This window comes from Apteryx rowi, unplaced genomic scaffold, assembly GCF_003343035.1.
Source record: "Apteryx rowi isolate R43461 unplaced genomic scaffold, aptRow1 scaffold_77, whole genome shotgun sequence".
Lineage (NCBI taxonomy): Eukaryota > Metazoa > Chordata > Aves > Apterygiformes > Apterygidae > Apteryx > Apteryx rowi.
The window spans coordinates 1,464,311-1,481,368 of NW_020451060.1; the positions used below are offsets into that span (position 1 = coordinate 1,464,311).

Below are 17,058 nucleotides of genomic sequence, written 5' to 3' on the forward strand. Positions count from 1 at the left end.
GGAAGAAGGAACCTATTTTTGTGTTAATTTGGAATAAATTAGTAGGTACTTGAGTATGGTATTAAGGGAGAAAACTTCTTCATTATGAGTTGCGTACAAATGCTTGTGTGTGGATTGTTTTTTTTATGCATCTAGTTGTATGCTGTCATCATCTGTCTTGGTAATGTTTGCAGACTGAAAGCATTTGTAAATGTAGGCACATGTTTTTGTGACAGTAATCTGAGTAAATCAAACATCCCTTAAGCAGGCCTCACAGAATTAACTGTTCCAGTAAACCATTCAATAGAACAAGAAAAAAAAATCCATCTCTTCTGCAAAGGATTTTCAGTCTGAGACTGCAAACCTGTTTAGAGGAAGGCATCATTTAATCTTTCCAGAAATGGTGCATGGCATTAGCTGAAAGCATGGGCCTGGGCAAGGAGCTGTTCATCAAGACAGACATCTCCACTTCTTTAGTGTGCACACTAGGGGATTCACACTGAAACTAAGCAAGGACAGGACAATTGTATGAGAAATCTGTTTATCATGAGGAGAGTGAAACATGAGCCAACAGAGGGCTGTATTATTGGCAAAGGAGATAAATGCATTGTCACAAAAGCCAAGAAATAGGATGATTTTCTTAAGTCATGGAGCAATAGCACAAAATATCCAGCTAAAAAGTACATTTACACCAAAACTTAATGTTTGTGTTAGGTGAAGATCAATTATGTTTATAAACTTTAAAAATTAGTCTGCTGCCCTAAAACAAGATGGTAGCGCTAGGAATATCTTAAACTGCTGTTGTAATATAGCACTTAAAGGAATGCTGTCAGCTAACTTATGCTTGGTTTAGGTTTTCTGTATGCACTTACTTTAAAATCCCCCCTTTTTAAGTATTTTTAACAAATTTCAGACTTGGAGAAGAGGATGTAATGCAAATTTATGTTGCTATGGATTTGAACATCTTTATGAAAGAGAAGTGATCCAAAAAAATTATGTAGCTGTGCTAGTGTATAGAAATAGCCTGTTTTCATTAAAAAATACAGATGAAATTGAAGGTGAATAAAAGGGAGATGAGGGGGAAGGTTTAAATCATGCTCCTGTTTGTTTGTGTTGGGTAATATGACAGTATTCCTTTAAAATCTCTGCAGTAGCATCCTATCACAAGTATTTTGTTTTGGTTTTTTTTTTTTTTACATATAGCTTTTCTCTTCTTATTTTTAAAAAGCAATCAGTGCGCTTAATATCCTTGTGCCAAAGATTATCAAGATCTTTCTTGTCCAGAAGTAACATGAGTGTTGCTAGGAGTGACGATACTCTGGTAAGTATATATTTCTATGGTTAGAGTGCTTTAATACATCTGAAACTTAACAGCTTGTGAAATGATTCTAACATGAATATTGGATTATTGTAAGTGGGTATAATTGATTATTTTTCTATATAAGAAGAAATAGGTTTTTAAGCTAGAAAAGTCTGTTATCCATAATCTGATCTTCTGCATAATACAAACCTTAGAATTTCGTTAATTACTGTATTGAGCCTGATAACTAATACCCGAATTTAATTTATCTTGGTTTTGAAATTCGATTCATGCAGAGCCTTAGTTCTGTAGTAATTATAATGTGAAAAAGTTAAAAACTGAATTTTTCATGGTACTGTGTAGCATAACGTAGGGGGTTTTTTTCTTTTAATTTAAAATATTCAAAATTATTCAGGGAACTTGACACACTCCTAGGTACAGAGAATGTTTCAGAGTATTAACAGAGGTAGCAGTTATTAAAGGAGGAAATTTTAAGAGTTGGCCGGTCTCAGTTTGTGGTGTTATGTTGTCTACTAGATTTAAGTAGTCAGGGGCAATAGTTGTGTGCTTGGTAATTAGAAATGCTTGTAAATCCAAAAACATTCTTATTAGCTTACTCTTCAGGTTTTACTACATGGTTCACAAATTCTCTGTGATCATCCAAGTATATATGTTAATATATTTAGAGCTGGGTAAGCTTATCTTTTCTGGGCAATAGTAGGATCAAACTTAAAAAAGGCTTTGAAAAAAATTCCTTTATCTGTAATATCCTCCTTTTGTCCTTTCTGTGCAACTCCAGCCTCTTATTTTCACTTTTCCTCCTCTTATCTTTCTGCTTTCACACTCTTTGTTCTCCCTGTCCTCCCCCAGCCATGCACTCTGGGTTGTCAATTGTCACTATGCCTTTTAACACTGAATCAGCATTTCACATCCCTGTTGTAACCTAATGCCAGTATTATTCTAAAAAATCAGTAGCCTCTGGAGAGGGGAGAGAAATGACGCAAATATTGGCTTCTGTGACTTTCAGCTCTTTGACATTTTAGTGCTTGGAAGAAGAATAATGTTATGTCTGCAAAGGTATTTAGGCCCATTACTAAAGTTCTAGGTTCATAACTGGTCCTTTTGTATAGGCGACAGTTAAGTTCAAAGTACTTCTGCTGTGGCATATCCCTGAATAACTCAAAATTTGATCTTGCATTTTATATTTGTGTACCTTTTTTTTAGTGTTCCTATCACATACATAAACATAGTCAGTTTTGTTTTATGCAAATGGTTGAAAGTCCTAGGAGGAAGAAACATATATGCCTAATAAAGAAAAACCCTGTCTGGAATCTCACGCAATAAATGATGGGTTCATATGTAAAGAAGAGTGAAACATTGTACTAGAAAAGGGCTGGATCTTCAAATAGCACATACATTTTAGCCATATACTTTCAGGAAGGATTATATCTTTGCAGCTGAAAGGTTCTACAAGACTCTGAAAATTTTACTTTTTAAATTTTTTCCATGTCTTGGCAGGTGTTGAGATAGGGATTTTTTTTTTTTTCTTTTAAGCTAATAATTTTTCTTCTTTCTCATTTAATTACAAGGATGAGGAAGATTCATTTGTGATGAAAGCTATTATTCATGCCATCAATGATGACAATGTTCCTGGATTACAGCACCTTCTGGGATCTCTGACAAATTATGATGTCAATCAACCCAACAAGGTAAAGTATGGATCTGTGCTGAGGTGGGTGGGGGACTATCTCTCACCCTGTTGAACAGAGCAATGGAGTTGTAAAGTAGAAATGTAACACTTGAAATGAAGAAAAAAAAAAAAAAGTCAAGTGGATGGGAAATAATTCTGTCTTCCTACAGGGGAAATCTTACTAAAGTGTTTTGCGTTCAGTCTTCTCAAACTATCTGAAAATGGAGCCCAAAACATTTTCTTGCCTAGGCCTTGACAAATGCAATTCCAAAAGAAAAGTAGCAATCAAATCTGTTTTCAAGAGCTGTACTATATTAAATATTGGCCTTTGCTTCTTTTTTGCAGTTGTTGTTTCTTAGGGCAGATAAGGATGGCTGAATATTACTATCATTTTGGTATTACTTCCTTCTTTTTCAGAGGCCTTTTAAAAACTGTGTGGGGATAATCATACTGCCAAAGTTGACTTTGTGAAGCACTGTCAAAAAAAGGTGCCCCATTCTGCAGAAACTGGTTATCTCAACATTATATTAGACTGTGCTGTTCATCTGTTTCAGAACTGCAGTGATTTTGCTTACTAAAGTATTTCAGTTTGCTGCTGCTGTACTAAATTGGTTGTCAGAATTGAGACCAGGAAACTAAAGTTCTGTTGCTTGCTCTGCTGGTTGACCTTGGATATATCATCTCTGCTCCATTTTTCACTTTTCTGTGAAAAGGGAATGATTATACTGACCTTTATTATAAAGTATTTTGAAAAATACTGATGAAGAGTGCTATAAAATTAAAGCCTTTATTCTTTTGCTGTGAAGAGATCTTGAACCTTTCAAGTTACCAGTGGATTTTTCTTTTACTGCTACAATTCTGTGTAATTTTCTAGTAAGTTGCTAGTGGTTTGTTTGTGAGGTATTGTGACCAGTTCTCTAGGTACTCCGCCTTAAAATGCACATGTAAAGGAACTGTAGAGGGGAACATCCTTGTCAAACTGAGCTAATGAGAGTTTAATGTAAGTATTCCTGCCTTGAAAAACTTGTTTTTTATGTGTAGCATATTGGTTAGTAAATGTAAATGTGACCTCATCCCAGAAGTATAGAAAATTGGAGTGCAATAAACTTCTTTGCTCCAGGGGATAAATAATTTTCTCTACAACATGCCCTCTTCCTTAATGCCTCAAAAATTGTTTATATTTTGTTACTAGCATGGAACACCTCCTCTATTAATCGCTGCTGGCTGTGGAAATATTCAGATGCTTCAGTTGCTTTTAAAGCGTGGATCCCGTATTGATGTTCAAGATAAGGTCAGGGTTCTACTTTGACACCATTCTATAAGTGTTCTTGAGTTTCAGTACAGTTAGCAGAGAACAAACACATCAGAGTAGGTTGTACAGGACATGAAAACGTCTGAGTTGTAGTCTATTACATAAGTTATCCAGTGTCCTCCATAGCAAAAAGACAAAAGCAAGTTTTTAATAATTTCAGGTGTTGCTATTGCATAGCCTCCAATTTTGATCACTTTATTAGCTGAATTTGAGCAATACTGATCTTTAAAATGTGGTTCTTGCTTATAAAATTGCTTTGATTAATTTAAATTAGTAATTGCCCTAAAACACACTGGTAAACTTTATTTAGTACAGAATGGAATAATAAATGCACATTTTATTGATATAGACTATTGTTACTAAAATTCGTAAGTGTCAAGAGGGTATGCTTTGCAAAAGCATTTTTTGAAAAACTATTATAATCATCTGGAGCTCATTTAAAGCAAATCACTTGAACCACTGTCTGCGTCTCTAGCTAGTAGATGGTAAAATATGTAACATAAACGTTTTTATCCTGTGACTGTTCTTTCCTCAAAAATGCCCTTGCAAGGAGGAAGAGGATGTAAAGATGTAAAGATCTGTTAATTATCCTTGCACAGAGGGGTTTTTTGTTGTTGTTGTTGATCAAGATTCTGATATAAGCCGTAGCTTGACTAGCTCACATTTACTGTGATGAATCTGAGCTGTTCAATGTACCTGTGTACATGTATGTGCATGTATATCTCAATGAAAATCTAAAATTAGGATTCTAAATTTTTTGACCTATGTAAACAAACATTTTGGACAGGCTGGATCTAATGCAATCTACTGGGCTTCTCGACATGGTCATGTAGAAACGCTGAAATTTCTCAATGAGAATAATTGTCCTTTGGATGTCAAGGATAAGGTAAGAACAAAACTTTCCATCTTTCATGTAGATAGGTTTGTGTTTGTTTGTTTGTTTGTTTGTTTTTTTAATATGTATGTAGCTTCATCTTAGCAAAGAGAGAGGTCTTGCCACTGGAATGATTTTTCAACTATGCCATAATCCCAAGAACGTGACTAGCTTTTTTTAGTGTGGTTTTATAAGCTGACATTTAGGGCTCTGATAACATAGCTTTTAAGTAGCTGCATGTACTGATTATTTTTCTGACAAATGTTAAACAAGTATGCATATAAATGTGGTGAATACATGGTGGGTAGGTGGGAAAGTAGGAACTTAAATTAATTTTCTCATGAAGACTGGTTTCACATTGGAACGCAAGGTAAAATCATGATTCTGTTTTTCATTTCTCTTGATTGAAAATCACTTTTGTCTGACAAGTAAATTTGACTGTTATTAAGTTGACTATAATGAAGCTTAACACTTTATAGCTGATGAGCATTTACCTTGTCTTCAGCAGTGTTACTTGAGTAACGTTGGCACTAGAAATTGGTTGCTGTTAGAATCGTATACCTTAGCAATACTTTTATACTGGCCAAAGCTCCAATGTAGAGGCAGTTATGCTTGTGAAATGTAGTTGGTCAGGGAATCAGTGCAAGGCATATTAGCAAAATTAGTGTTCAATTTATCCTGACTGGGCTATTAAAAAAGAGGTTACTCTTTTAATAAAAATACCATCTCTTTTTCATATCACTGGAACAAAATCATTAATCAGGTTGTAAATAATTACATTTAGTGACCAAAATATGCGAGGATATACCAAAGTCTTGGACCAAGTGTGTAGGTATGAAGAGAGGAAAAATAGTATGAATAGAAATAGGACTTCTGTTTCAGTGCCTCATTGAATGCGCTGTGTGCTCCCTCGGCCAGCTGCCTCCTCTTATTGCTGAGAGATTGTGTTGGGGCTGTGATCTTGAGCAAATAAAGTAAATTCAGAACAAATAAGTCCTGAAAAAGGAAGGCCTTTGAAGAAACTCCCTGTCAGATGGTGTTACACTTGTAGTGTACAACAGTGTGCTAGCTGGAGATCTCTGCTGACCACAGCTGGGACACGAGGATACAGGTACAGAGGAGGGGTATTTGGACCCCCATGCCACATACAAGCATTCAGACTGTGCATGGTGGTGTATATCTATGGGTGATGTATGAATTACACTGGAATGTTCTTGTTATATATTTGCAGTCTGGAGAGACAGCTCTCCATGTTGCAGCTCGGTATGGACATGTGGATGTGGTTCAGTTTCTCTGTAGTATTGGGTCCTATCCAAACTTTCAAGATAAGGTGAGTTATAGCCACTTTCTATTTTTCTTAAACAAATACAGCTTTAGCGTTAGTGGTCGAAACTTCTAGTCTTGCCTTGCTGCCTCACACATGTTTGAATTTGAAGTAATAGAATTATGGAGGTTTCTATACCTTTTAATAGATGAAGACTATTCAAAAACAGTGGTGCATGAAACTGCCACAGCTGTACTTATAAAACACAGGTTCTCCTGAAAATGAAAGCTTAAAAATGAAGAGAACTGTGCATCATGAAGGTATGGGTGGTGTATCCTGAATTCAGCTAATGCTTTTTCTTAGTTACTACCTTGACTTCAGCTTGTTTTTGAGTCATGGAGTTTCCTTAAAATTAAAGCTCTCATTTGGAAGATGAACTTGCAGGAGGGCTCCTATAAAGAAGAAAAATTAATCCTACCTGTCAGCTCTGAACTGGAAACTCTTATGGGAAAACAGGAAGGAAGAACATTAATTTAAAAAGAAAAAAAATCATTCAACCCATATTTCACTGAGATTCCATTGTCTCTTTGAGTTCCACCAGCCTTTCAAAATGCTGTGTGCTGCAGGACTACCTTTATATTGTTTAAGCAGCAGAAGGTTAAAAGGCCCCAGAAGGTGCTGTTTGGCTATTACTTTTTCCTCAGATTTTTGCAGAATCATTTGATGATACCAGCATCAATAGCATCATCATCAATATTTGCCAAGTACAAAAAGGTACCCCATTGCTCAGAATTTAACAGAATGACTCTTTCTGTTTTTAAATTCTCTCTGCTTTGCATTGAGCTACAGAAGCAATGTTTTCCATACCTTATTTTTATAAAACGTTTGAGTGCCTGAATGATGATCTACAGAATTGTTATGAAGCACAGGAAGATTGAAGGTGAATGTTTTGAAGCTTCCTTGGTTCAAAGACCAAACAGTCACAACTGAACTTGAACTAATTCAAAATGCCCACAGCTTCAAAGCCCTGTCTTAATGTGACAGTAGATGACTCAGTTTTCTAAGTACCTAAGTCACTGCCTACACTCAAAAATCATTTAGATGTGCTTTGAACATTGTAAACAGTGATGTGCCTCAATCTGCAAGTCTAGTGGGATTTAGATCCCCTTGGTGAGTGATCCATTTTAAACACTGTATTAGTCTCTCAGCGCACAGGATGTAGAAGTTGCTTATGAAGGAGGATACCTTTTCAAGTAAGAACCAAGATAAATAGTTATCTTTAGCAGCACAGAAACATCAAAATTGGTATTGCTAACATGCCAGGTATTGTGCATAGATAGCTTTATGGTTAGAAATACGGAATCCTGGAATCAAGATAGTGATGAAAATCTGGTGAGTTATCACAGTCACTGAGTATATCAACAGGAATTATCCTCACTTTGAGAATGTCAGCATTAGAAATTACCACATCTTTTTATAGGGCTTACTTTAATAGACTGTCTTTTTTCTTTCCTGATATCTTCCTGTATTTCTAAGTTGAGCTGGGGAATAGTTTCTGCTAGCATTTGGCTTCAGCTGTTTTGTATTTTCCTAATCTGTGTTGATAGGAAGAAGAAACACCACTGCATTGTGCTGCTTGGCACGGCTACTACTCTGTTGCCAAAGCACTTTGTGAAGCAGACTGTAATGTGAACATTAAAAACAAGGAAGGGGAGACTCCTCTCCTAACAGCATCTGCTAGGGGTTACCATGATATTGTGGAATGCTTGGCAGAGCACGGAGCTGACCTTGATGCAACAGACAAGGTTAGTAATGGGTGAATGAGTTGTTTTTAGTTAGGAATTATGTCCAGAGATCACAGGTGTCACAGAGCTGTAGCTCTGAGTTTCTTCATTCGAGTGCTGCAAGCCATCATTATTTTTATGACATGGGTTTTCTGAGTGGTTCTAAGGAGGATATTGATGACTCCAGTAGTCTTTAAAGTTGATGAGTGATTATTTTTCCATGATTGGGTTTTTACTGTTGCATTATCAACTTATTAATAACACTTTATGAGCAACACAATCTCTGTAGAGAATAGCAGGAACACTGGGTGCTGGAGTTGCCAACAAGCTATTAACTTAAGAGGGGAAAAAATGAATTGTTTGCCTTTGATACCCATTGTGTCAGATAAATCACACCTAATACCAGTAATCTACGTTCCAACTATTTAAAAATAACTCCAGTTGATTCAGAACCATTTTTTGTCATTCTGAATGTGGTCCCAAGGAATAATCTTTGCATTTTATTGTTTATACTTATGCTATGCTTGTCCTTATAGCTAGCATTATTCCTGATGGAATTGCCATTACATTTGAATAGTTGCTAAAGCAAGAAAAATGCTTCTGCTCCTAAAAAATTAAATTTGTTTTTCTGGTCACTGTCACTCTAAGCTGTTCCACAGAGGGAGAAAGCTCTGCCTCTAAAACTATTGATCCCTAAGCAGATGGTGTGACTTTTGCATCACTAACTTCTGTCAGTAAACACTACAGTGGTTTAAGATACTTGACTGGTGGTTACTGTTGGTCACTCTCCCACTCCCTAAGGAAGTCATCAGCACAGAATGTTTATTTGCATTTCATTCATTCCAGTGCAAAGCCCAGTAGCTTCATATAAATCTGCTTTCATCCCATAGTTGATTTGTTTTGACAGATATTGTGCATCTCCCTGCCTTCACTCTCAAAGGAAAAAAACATTGTGATTCTTGAGTCAGGGAAATGCACACAATTGCCATGAAATGATCATGACTGAAAAATGCTTCAATTTTTTTGCATTATTAAAATCTTACTTACAAGTTGTCTGGTGATTTCAGGATGGGCACATAGCCCTACACCTTGCTGTAAGAAGATGTCAAATGGAAGTGGTTAAAACTCTTATCAGTCAAGGATGTTTTGTAGATTTCCAAGACAGACACGGCAACACTCCTCTGCATGTGGCCTGCAAAGATGGGAATGTTCCTATTGTGATGGCACTCTGTGAAGCAAATTGTAATTTGGATGTCACTAATAAGGTAAATGGAATATGGGTATTGAACTACTGTGTTTAATTATAGCTCACCTATTGCATAGATGACCTTTTCCAATTCTCTGATATGTAAAGTGTTTTTTTTCTTTTTCCTTTCTTTTATTTTTTATCTCTTCAAGTGGCCAAATGCAAAGAATTAAATAACTCGCCTTGTAAATTTACATAGGTTTGTTTCAGTTGAGTAAATGATTAAAGACCTGTGAGGAAAGAGCCCAACTGAATTAATTGTCACAGCATACTTTGTTATTCAACTCTAATGTTAAAGCATATGCCAGCCTGATTCTCTAGTTGTGTGGTTTTGCTTTATGCAGATTACAGCTAGGCACTGGAGAACAGATGAAATGCATTTCTTCTGGCCTAAACGAGCATTAACTTGAAGTGATTTAATAATAGTAATTTACTTCGAGTTGAAGATTGGCGCCTTTTTATTTAAAAAAAAAAAAAAAAAACTTCTTTGAATTCTTCCAAATGATGTGAGAAAATCTGCACCTTCATCTAACAAGTGATTTAAATCAACTGCAGATTCTATTCCCAGTTACAAAAATACACATCATCTTGGCTGGTTTGTTTTCATGCCTTGAGTTGGTTTATTAAAACAAATCCTAGTCAAACATTTACCTTAAAATAAAATAGCTTGAATTTATTTATTAAACCAGTTGTTGCCAGCAGGTTACATTAAATCTCAGAATTTAAATGTTAAGTGTAAAAGTTTGAGAAGTTCAAGACAGTAGACTAAATGAGATGCTTCTGGGGAACTTCCCTGTTGCTTTCTTTGTTTCACTTAGGTGTGATGATCACAGAAACATTTGGCAAATTAGGTACCTCTATAAATTTTGATTCCAGTGCATGTCTGGATTACTGCCAGCTAAAAATGCAAAGTGTCCATAATTTTAGTAATCACTTTCCAAAGAGAGAAATTAATAGCCTGTCTCTAAAACAAATGCTTTGTTGGCCTCCTTTGTTGTGCTAGTGCTGTAGGGTATGTGAAAACTAAATGTATTATTTTGCAGGTTTAACATTCTGAATTTCCTCCTAAGAATCTTTAAATAAATCATAAGCTGCTTCAGGAAATTTTCCTATTGCTGGTTTGAATAGCTTTAACATCAGCCATTAAACTCTGCTGACTTGTTATGTGGGGTTACGGCTTGATATTTAGCTTTGAATGACTTTCTCTGATCTGGAAGGATGCTGTAATGTTAATTTTATATGCCACAAAGTTTGAGTTATTTGTAGGAGTTTTTCTGTGATTTGTTTGTTTCAAGTATTGCAGCTTGTTTTTCTGAAAACATACATCTTCTGGCAATAACATATTAGTAATTAATGTTTTCATTTATTACAAAAGCTCTAATCTTCTCTGCGTCAGTCAGCTAAGGAAGGTTGTGGGGCTTTTGGCTTAAAGGTTGTCCAGTACAATCAATTTTGTTTTTAATAATTAAGATCATCAACTGCCAACTGAAAAATCTTACCGTAATGAGCTCCCCAGTCCTGCTTCTGAGCTTAAACCTGATTGATTGGGCAATTAAGTCCAGATCCACAGTTGAGAACACATTTTGGGGAAGGTGAGTTAATGCAGCCTAAGACTGGACTGGCACTTCTTTTCATAACTGAGAATGCTGAGCAGGGATCAGTGGCCTGACCTCAAGCATACTGTGGAAAAAATCATCAGTCTTCAAGTGTTCAGTGAATATTGTACCACAGGTATAGAAGCTGTGGTTGAAGTTTATGTCCTGTTAATCCTTTAAGAGTCTAGTATACTAGAAGGTACTTCAGAGCATGCTTTATTTGAAAGAGCGACCGTGGGTCTTATGAATAGAGGATCTTTATTTCCACTTGTCATCTTCAGCAGCGAGCCCTGAAATGTGAGTGAATTACCAGAATGACTGTATATCCTTGCTTCTCAAATCTGGCTTTGCCCAGCATAAAGGTAATACTAGTTGAAGGTACTGTTTGTTTCTTCCACAGACTGTGTGCAGTAGAACATCATATGCGTTTGAGTTACAGTGTAGGTTTTTGAGGAGCAAACATCTTTTCAGTTCAAGTTTTCCAGTTGATAGAAAGCTAGCTTTCCTTTCAAATACTTTTTTGTGAAGTAAGCATGTGAGTTTACTTCTGAATGTAGGATTAGAACAGGGGGAAGAGTGTTGAAAGCAGCAAAAAGTATGAGCAGGTAGAGGAAGAGTTACAAGCAGATAATATATGGTAGTGGTATTTATAATGATGGATGGGAATGTGAAAAACCAGAAGTCGATGCCATGAGAACCTCATGTCAGTGGAGAGACTCAGGAAAAAAAGCGAGACCTGGTAAAGCAATACTTCCAGCAGCTTCCTCTTTTGATGTTATTTTCCCTGGACGTTTTTCTGTCACTGAGAGAACAAATTCCTTCAGGTTGACAAAGCAACTTCTCCTTAATATTTCTCTTTCTCTTCTGCCTTTTTTGATGGGGAAAGGGAGAGTGCAGATACCTAAAATTAAGTAATACTTGGCTTAAATAGGATCCAGGGCTTTAAAGGTAAAAGGTTTAGTGTTGCTGAACTAGTTCATATTTAATTAAGCAAAATGGAATTCAGTTTACTGGGAATTAGAAAGACATTCTCGCATGCAGTCACATACTATAATTCTTCCACAGTTGTGGGGGACTTAGCCATACAATTGTTTCCCATTTTTAAATAGTCAGTCTATCCTTTGCTTCTAATTGAGCTTTAAGGCATTGTGCTCAAGCTGTAATCAAATTACTTAAAGTTTTTGCAAGACCTTCATTGTGTATCAAGTTGTATAATTATATAATATGTTTGATTACTCATAAAAATTAGAGCGAGGTTCTCTGACTACCGTAATAACACGTTCTTTTCCCTATCTTAGTATGGAAGAACACCTCTACATCTGGCAGCAAATAATGGCGTTCTTGATGTTGTCCGGTTCCTGTGTCTCACTGGTGCCAATGTAGAAGCTTTAACCTCTGTAAGTATGACAGGTACTGTTATGCTTCTTTCTTGTTTTATGTATGACAGTAGGAAACAATTTAAAATTCCTCCCTTAGAAAAGAAAAAAGGACAACAATCTAATATAATTAAATTTGAAAATTAAAAAAAAAGTTAGGCTATACTACTTCCCTAGCTTGAAAAGCATTCTCAGTTGCCCACCTGTGTCTTTCTTAAAACTAAATTTGAAACTAATTAAGATACAGTGCAGCTACCACTTCATCTACAGAATTCCTTCAGCTATGAATTGTAGCATTGTGTTTTCTGTATGCCCGGTAGGCCACCATCTTAATACATTATGTACCATTTGTATATGTATTAAATTTTTTTTGCTTTTAAGATGGTTTTCATGGTGGAGATATGTGGGTGAGTGGATGAGTGACCTAGCATGCAAGTGTCCTTGTAAAACAAATTGTTCCTGTCAGATCAGTCAGCGCCACTGCTTCTGATCAGTGTCCTCCAGGTATTTTTCATTATCAGAAGAGAGAGAAGCATCCTCCCAACTGGTGTATGCATGGGGGGATGAAAGTCAACTAGGCATCATAGACACCATTACCTGTGTTTTAAGCAAACTAACCACCTTTTATTTGCAGAAGAGTTGGATCAGTTTACATTGCTACTTGCCCTAACCAGTGTATCCTACTCAGAAATAACTATTTCTCTCTATATTGAAATCATATTGTGATTTAGTTTTAGCTGAGTTCATGTTTTCCAAAGTTGTTCTCCATGCAAAGTATCCCTGAGACTGCTGAAATGGAGGGAAAAAGGAGAAAAATGATGTCTCATTTGTTTTTTGCATTTGGTAGAACTTAAACCAGTTTTATTGTCTTCTGTTTTATCCTCTTATCATGTACTGTTTTATCTTCTTAACATGTATCTCGTATGTCGAGGAAAACCTTTAAAAAGCAGTCATTAAAACCACTGAACTTGGAATTGTGGCTTGAACAAGTTTAGCATCTATAAATGACATTCTGAAAACTACTGGATTGTAAATTGCCATATCCCCTATTAATAAGTAATGAATTGTGCATAAACCAGACTTACTGGGGTGTTTTATAGCTTTTCCTTCTTCACCTTTTTTTTCTGGTATGTCCCATTCTGTGTTTCTATTTTCACTACTAAATACTGTACAGATAAGATGTAACAAAAGGGTTGTGGGGGAATTCATGAGCAAACCTGTGTCAGTTTATTTATGTCATGACGGCTATTTTGATATAATTGCCTGTGTGGATCCTCTCCTTCCAAGATAAAAGTACTTTTTATCTCTTTAGTTTATATCAGTTGGAAGGAGATGGCAAAATAAATTGTAGTGATACTAAATCTGGCAGGAGAAACAGACTAGTTATACGTTAGTGTCCATTATTGCAGCAGTGTTGTAGTAGAAAGAAGGAAAGAGGAGGAGAGGGAGTGAGCAAGCATACTTGGTGATTTTAATGACATTTCAGTTTTGCATTAGTTTGCTAGGTGAATGTTAAACTGTTTTGAAAAGTCTTATTAACAGCTCTTTCTGAGCCACTGCAGTAGAATTAATTGCCTTTTTCTTCTCTCAGAATTTCTCAGGAGTTAACTTTTTCAGCATTGTTAAATAACTTTAGACTGGAGTGTAATTTCTCTCCCCCCTCCCTAGGTTAGAGCCCATTTTAGAACTAGTTTAAATTTGAATTTGATTGCATGCATATTCTTAAGTGATTTTAGAAAGCCTCCTGCTCCTGAAGTGTATTATTTTCAGTTTTTAAATATCCTTCAAAAAGTCCTGTGTGCTCATGTGCTAGTTGGCACCATATTGCCACCTCATCATGGAAGTTTCTAACATTTTACTGAGCTTAAAACTGTCAGATTGCTCAGAACCTTTGAATAATGATGCCTGCAAATGGCCAGTTAAATTCAGGACCAACTCTTGCGTGCATGACTGTCTGATGTACAAAAAAGGAGCCAGTTAGTGACTGAGATGAAATGTATCACCAGGTGATAAATATTCTTGGAAACATGAAAAAAATTGCTGGCATCTGTCAAGTTAAACATCTCAAAATGCTTTTGTTTAGGTAGATTTGACTTACAATTCTGTCTGCTGGATTTGGTGCTTTCTGTCCATGCTGCTGTGTTGGTAGCTCTGGAGTATCCTTCAGCTAATCCACTGGCCTTTTTGCTTGTCTTTTTTCCTCCATGCTCTAGCAATCATGGATTTCAAAAATAATGCCTGTCAGGAAACAATGCCTTAGCAAGGACAGGCTGCTCTGTCAGGGAATTTGAGCTGGGCACCAAGAGTAACCACAAGACAAGCAGGGAACGTGCCTTCGCCAACAAGGGCTCAGTCCTACAGCACCCAAGCAAGGGGAGCAGAGCAGGTCTGATGACAGCAACTAGCATCAGCCAAGAGTCCAGGTCATCAGAAGAGTCCGTAGCAATGAGGCAGGTCCAAGCCCAAGTCAGCAAATCAGGTCAGGATTGGGTCAGGTGAGAATAACCTGGTCAGTCAGGGGCCTAGCAACCATCAGACTAGTCTATAGTGATGTGGCAGGTTTGAGGTCAAGCCCAGAAAGTCAGGGTCTGGGTCAGTGGGATACATGGCCACTCACAAGCATAGCTGCAGTGTCACTGAGACGGGGACCAAGGGTGAGTGCCTCAGCTTAAGTGCAGCTATTGAGCAAAAGGTGTGGAGGGGAAGCTCTCAATGAGGATTTTTTCCAGTCTTCCTTCACAATCGTTTGAACCAAGATATACTGCATCAGAGAGCTGGTCTTGAGCTCAGGAAACCCTTAGAAAGGGGGAGTGAACTCTGGGATCCGAGAGTGCCATCCCTGTTAAAAGTAGGCTTGCCCTGTGCTCCCATTTGCTTAGGCTTATACCAAAGCAAACCATTCCTGTTACCATTTTTCCAGTTTCAGGAACACTCGTCTCCATCTCTCCATAACCATGTTCACTAGTCAGGCTCTGACTGAACCACTCTAATCTGCATTCTTGGCCAAATGCTCATCAGATGATTTTCCTTTCTGTTTGTGCCCAAACAGCTGTACTTGTGCTAAATGTCTGATATCACAGTACAGCTGTTTAACCAAAGCCAGGCTTGAAGGCAAAAGGAGCCCCCATGGAGCAACTGGGCACAACAAGCAAGGATGTCAAGTTACACAGGACATGCCACTGCAATTCCAGTGTGCCCAACAAAAGGTGTGGGACTTGCTCTGATTCTAAGGGAAAAAGCATTTGCAGGGATTTTCGTTGGATATGTGCTTCACGCTATAGTTTGCCAGGCTGTCTCCAAGTATGTGTTGCAAGGATAAAATGCTGGGCTCTGGAAAAGTGCAGGGCCAAACAATAGTCAGCTTTTGGACTTGCAAGGAGACCAGGGATTTGAGGATCTGGATAAAATCCACACCTAAGGTTGGTGCAGGTCACCAGAAGGATTCTCGTGAAGGGGATCAAGGTTTTCCCTTTATTTGAAGATTGTTGGATTCCCCCAGATGTGCCCAAGATTGGGAACCCAGGAAACATCAGGAGCATGAAGTTTTCCTGATGACAGCCTAGCCCCCCAAACACTGAACTGTTCTTCCCCTCGTACAACAGGCAATCAGGGTTAAGTAGAATTTGGGAGGAATAGGATCAGTTGAAAAGATAAGATGCTGCTGCTTTGTTACATCTTTTCTAAGGAAAATTATTTTTAAAAATGCATTCAAACATATCTTCAGTAAAGTTGCAGTTAGCTCAACTATGGAAGAAATTTAAGGGCAACATTATGGTTCAAATTCAGTCAATTCACACCTGTGTTTTTTGCTGTTTCTTGCTAATGCTCTATTCCTGTTCTGTTTGAATTATTTGGAGTTATGGAGTACATAATGACTTTTATGGAAAACTGAAAAGGGCTTCTGTAGGTGAACGCTCCATTGTAAAAGATATTTATTTCATTATCTCCAGAAACTACTTAAGACAATGTAGATTTCCGATGAAAAACTATAGTAAAATCATAGATAGAAACTCAAAAAGGCGTCTTAATTCTCAGTACTTTTTCTTAACACATGAAAGCTCTTACCTAGGAGAGAGTGAAAGAAGCAAAATACTCATAAATTAGTTATCTATTACCAAAGTATAAAACAACACAATAGCATTAATGTAGTCATAAAAGTAGTACGCAGTTCTTCTTTCAGCTTTTATATTAAACTGCTGACATATGAAACACAGGTAATTAAATGTCAGGAGCAGAATGCTGAAGACAGCTTTGCTTCTYCTCTTAAATTTGCTGAAACAATTTAAACCACAAGCCTTACACTGTTCATGTTTTTTCAAAACCTTGATCCAGTGACTGATTTGCCATCATCATTCTTTATCTGTTAGTAAACAGAATTCACCTGCTCTTCATGTGAATGAATAGGGTGGTGTATGTCCACTTTGTGAAATGTTTAAACTTTTAGATCTGGTTATCATGTTGTATCTAGAAATGGCTGTCATCCACTGATTGATTGGTGAGAAAAGAAGAGGAATTCAGAGGGGGAATATTGACATTGCTCTAAGCCTCTGAATTCAGAGTATCTTGTTACAGTGGCATCCAAATGCCAATTCTCAAACTAAATGCTGCTGTTCTGTATTTTGTCTTTTTTTTTTTTTT

General features: G+C 37.0%; 1 protein-coding gene across 1 annotated transcript in view; it reads left to right on the top strand.

The window, feature by feature from the left end:
- The window catches only part of DAPK1 (death associated protein kinase 1), a 96,981-nt gene that overhangs the window by 63,648 nt on the left and 16,275 nt on the right, over positions 1–17,058 (top strand). The window contains exons 11-18 of the mRNA XM_026088454.1: positions 1,208–1,300; positions 2,869–2,988; positions 4,162–4,260; positions 5,069–5,167; positions 6,387–6,485; positions 8,027–8,224; positions 9,271–9,468; positions 12,343–12,441. Coding sequence (XP_025944239.1) covers positions 1,208–1,300; positions 2,869–2,988; positions 4,162–4,260; positions 5,069–5,167; positions 6,387–6,485; positions 8,027–8,224; positions 9,271–9,468; positions 12,343–12,441 — 1,005 coding nt within the window. The remainder of the gene's footprint in view (positions 1–1,207; positions 1,301–2,868; positions 2,989–4,161; positions 4,261–5,068; positions 5,168–6,386; positions 6,486–8,026; positions 8,225–9,270; positions 9,469–12,342; positions 12,442–17,058) is intronic.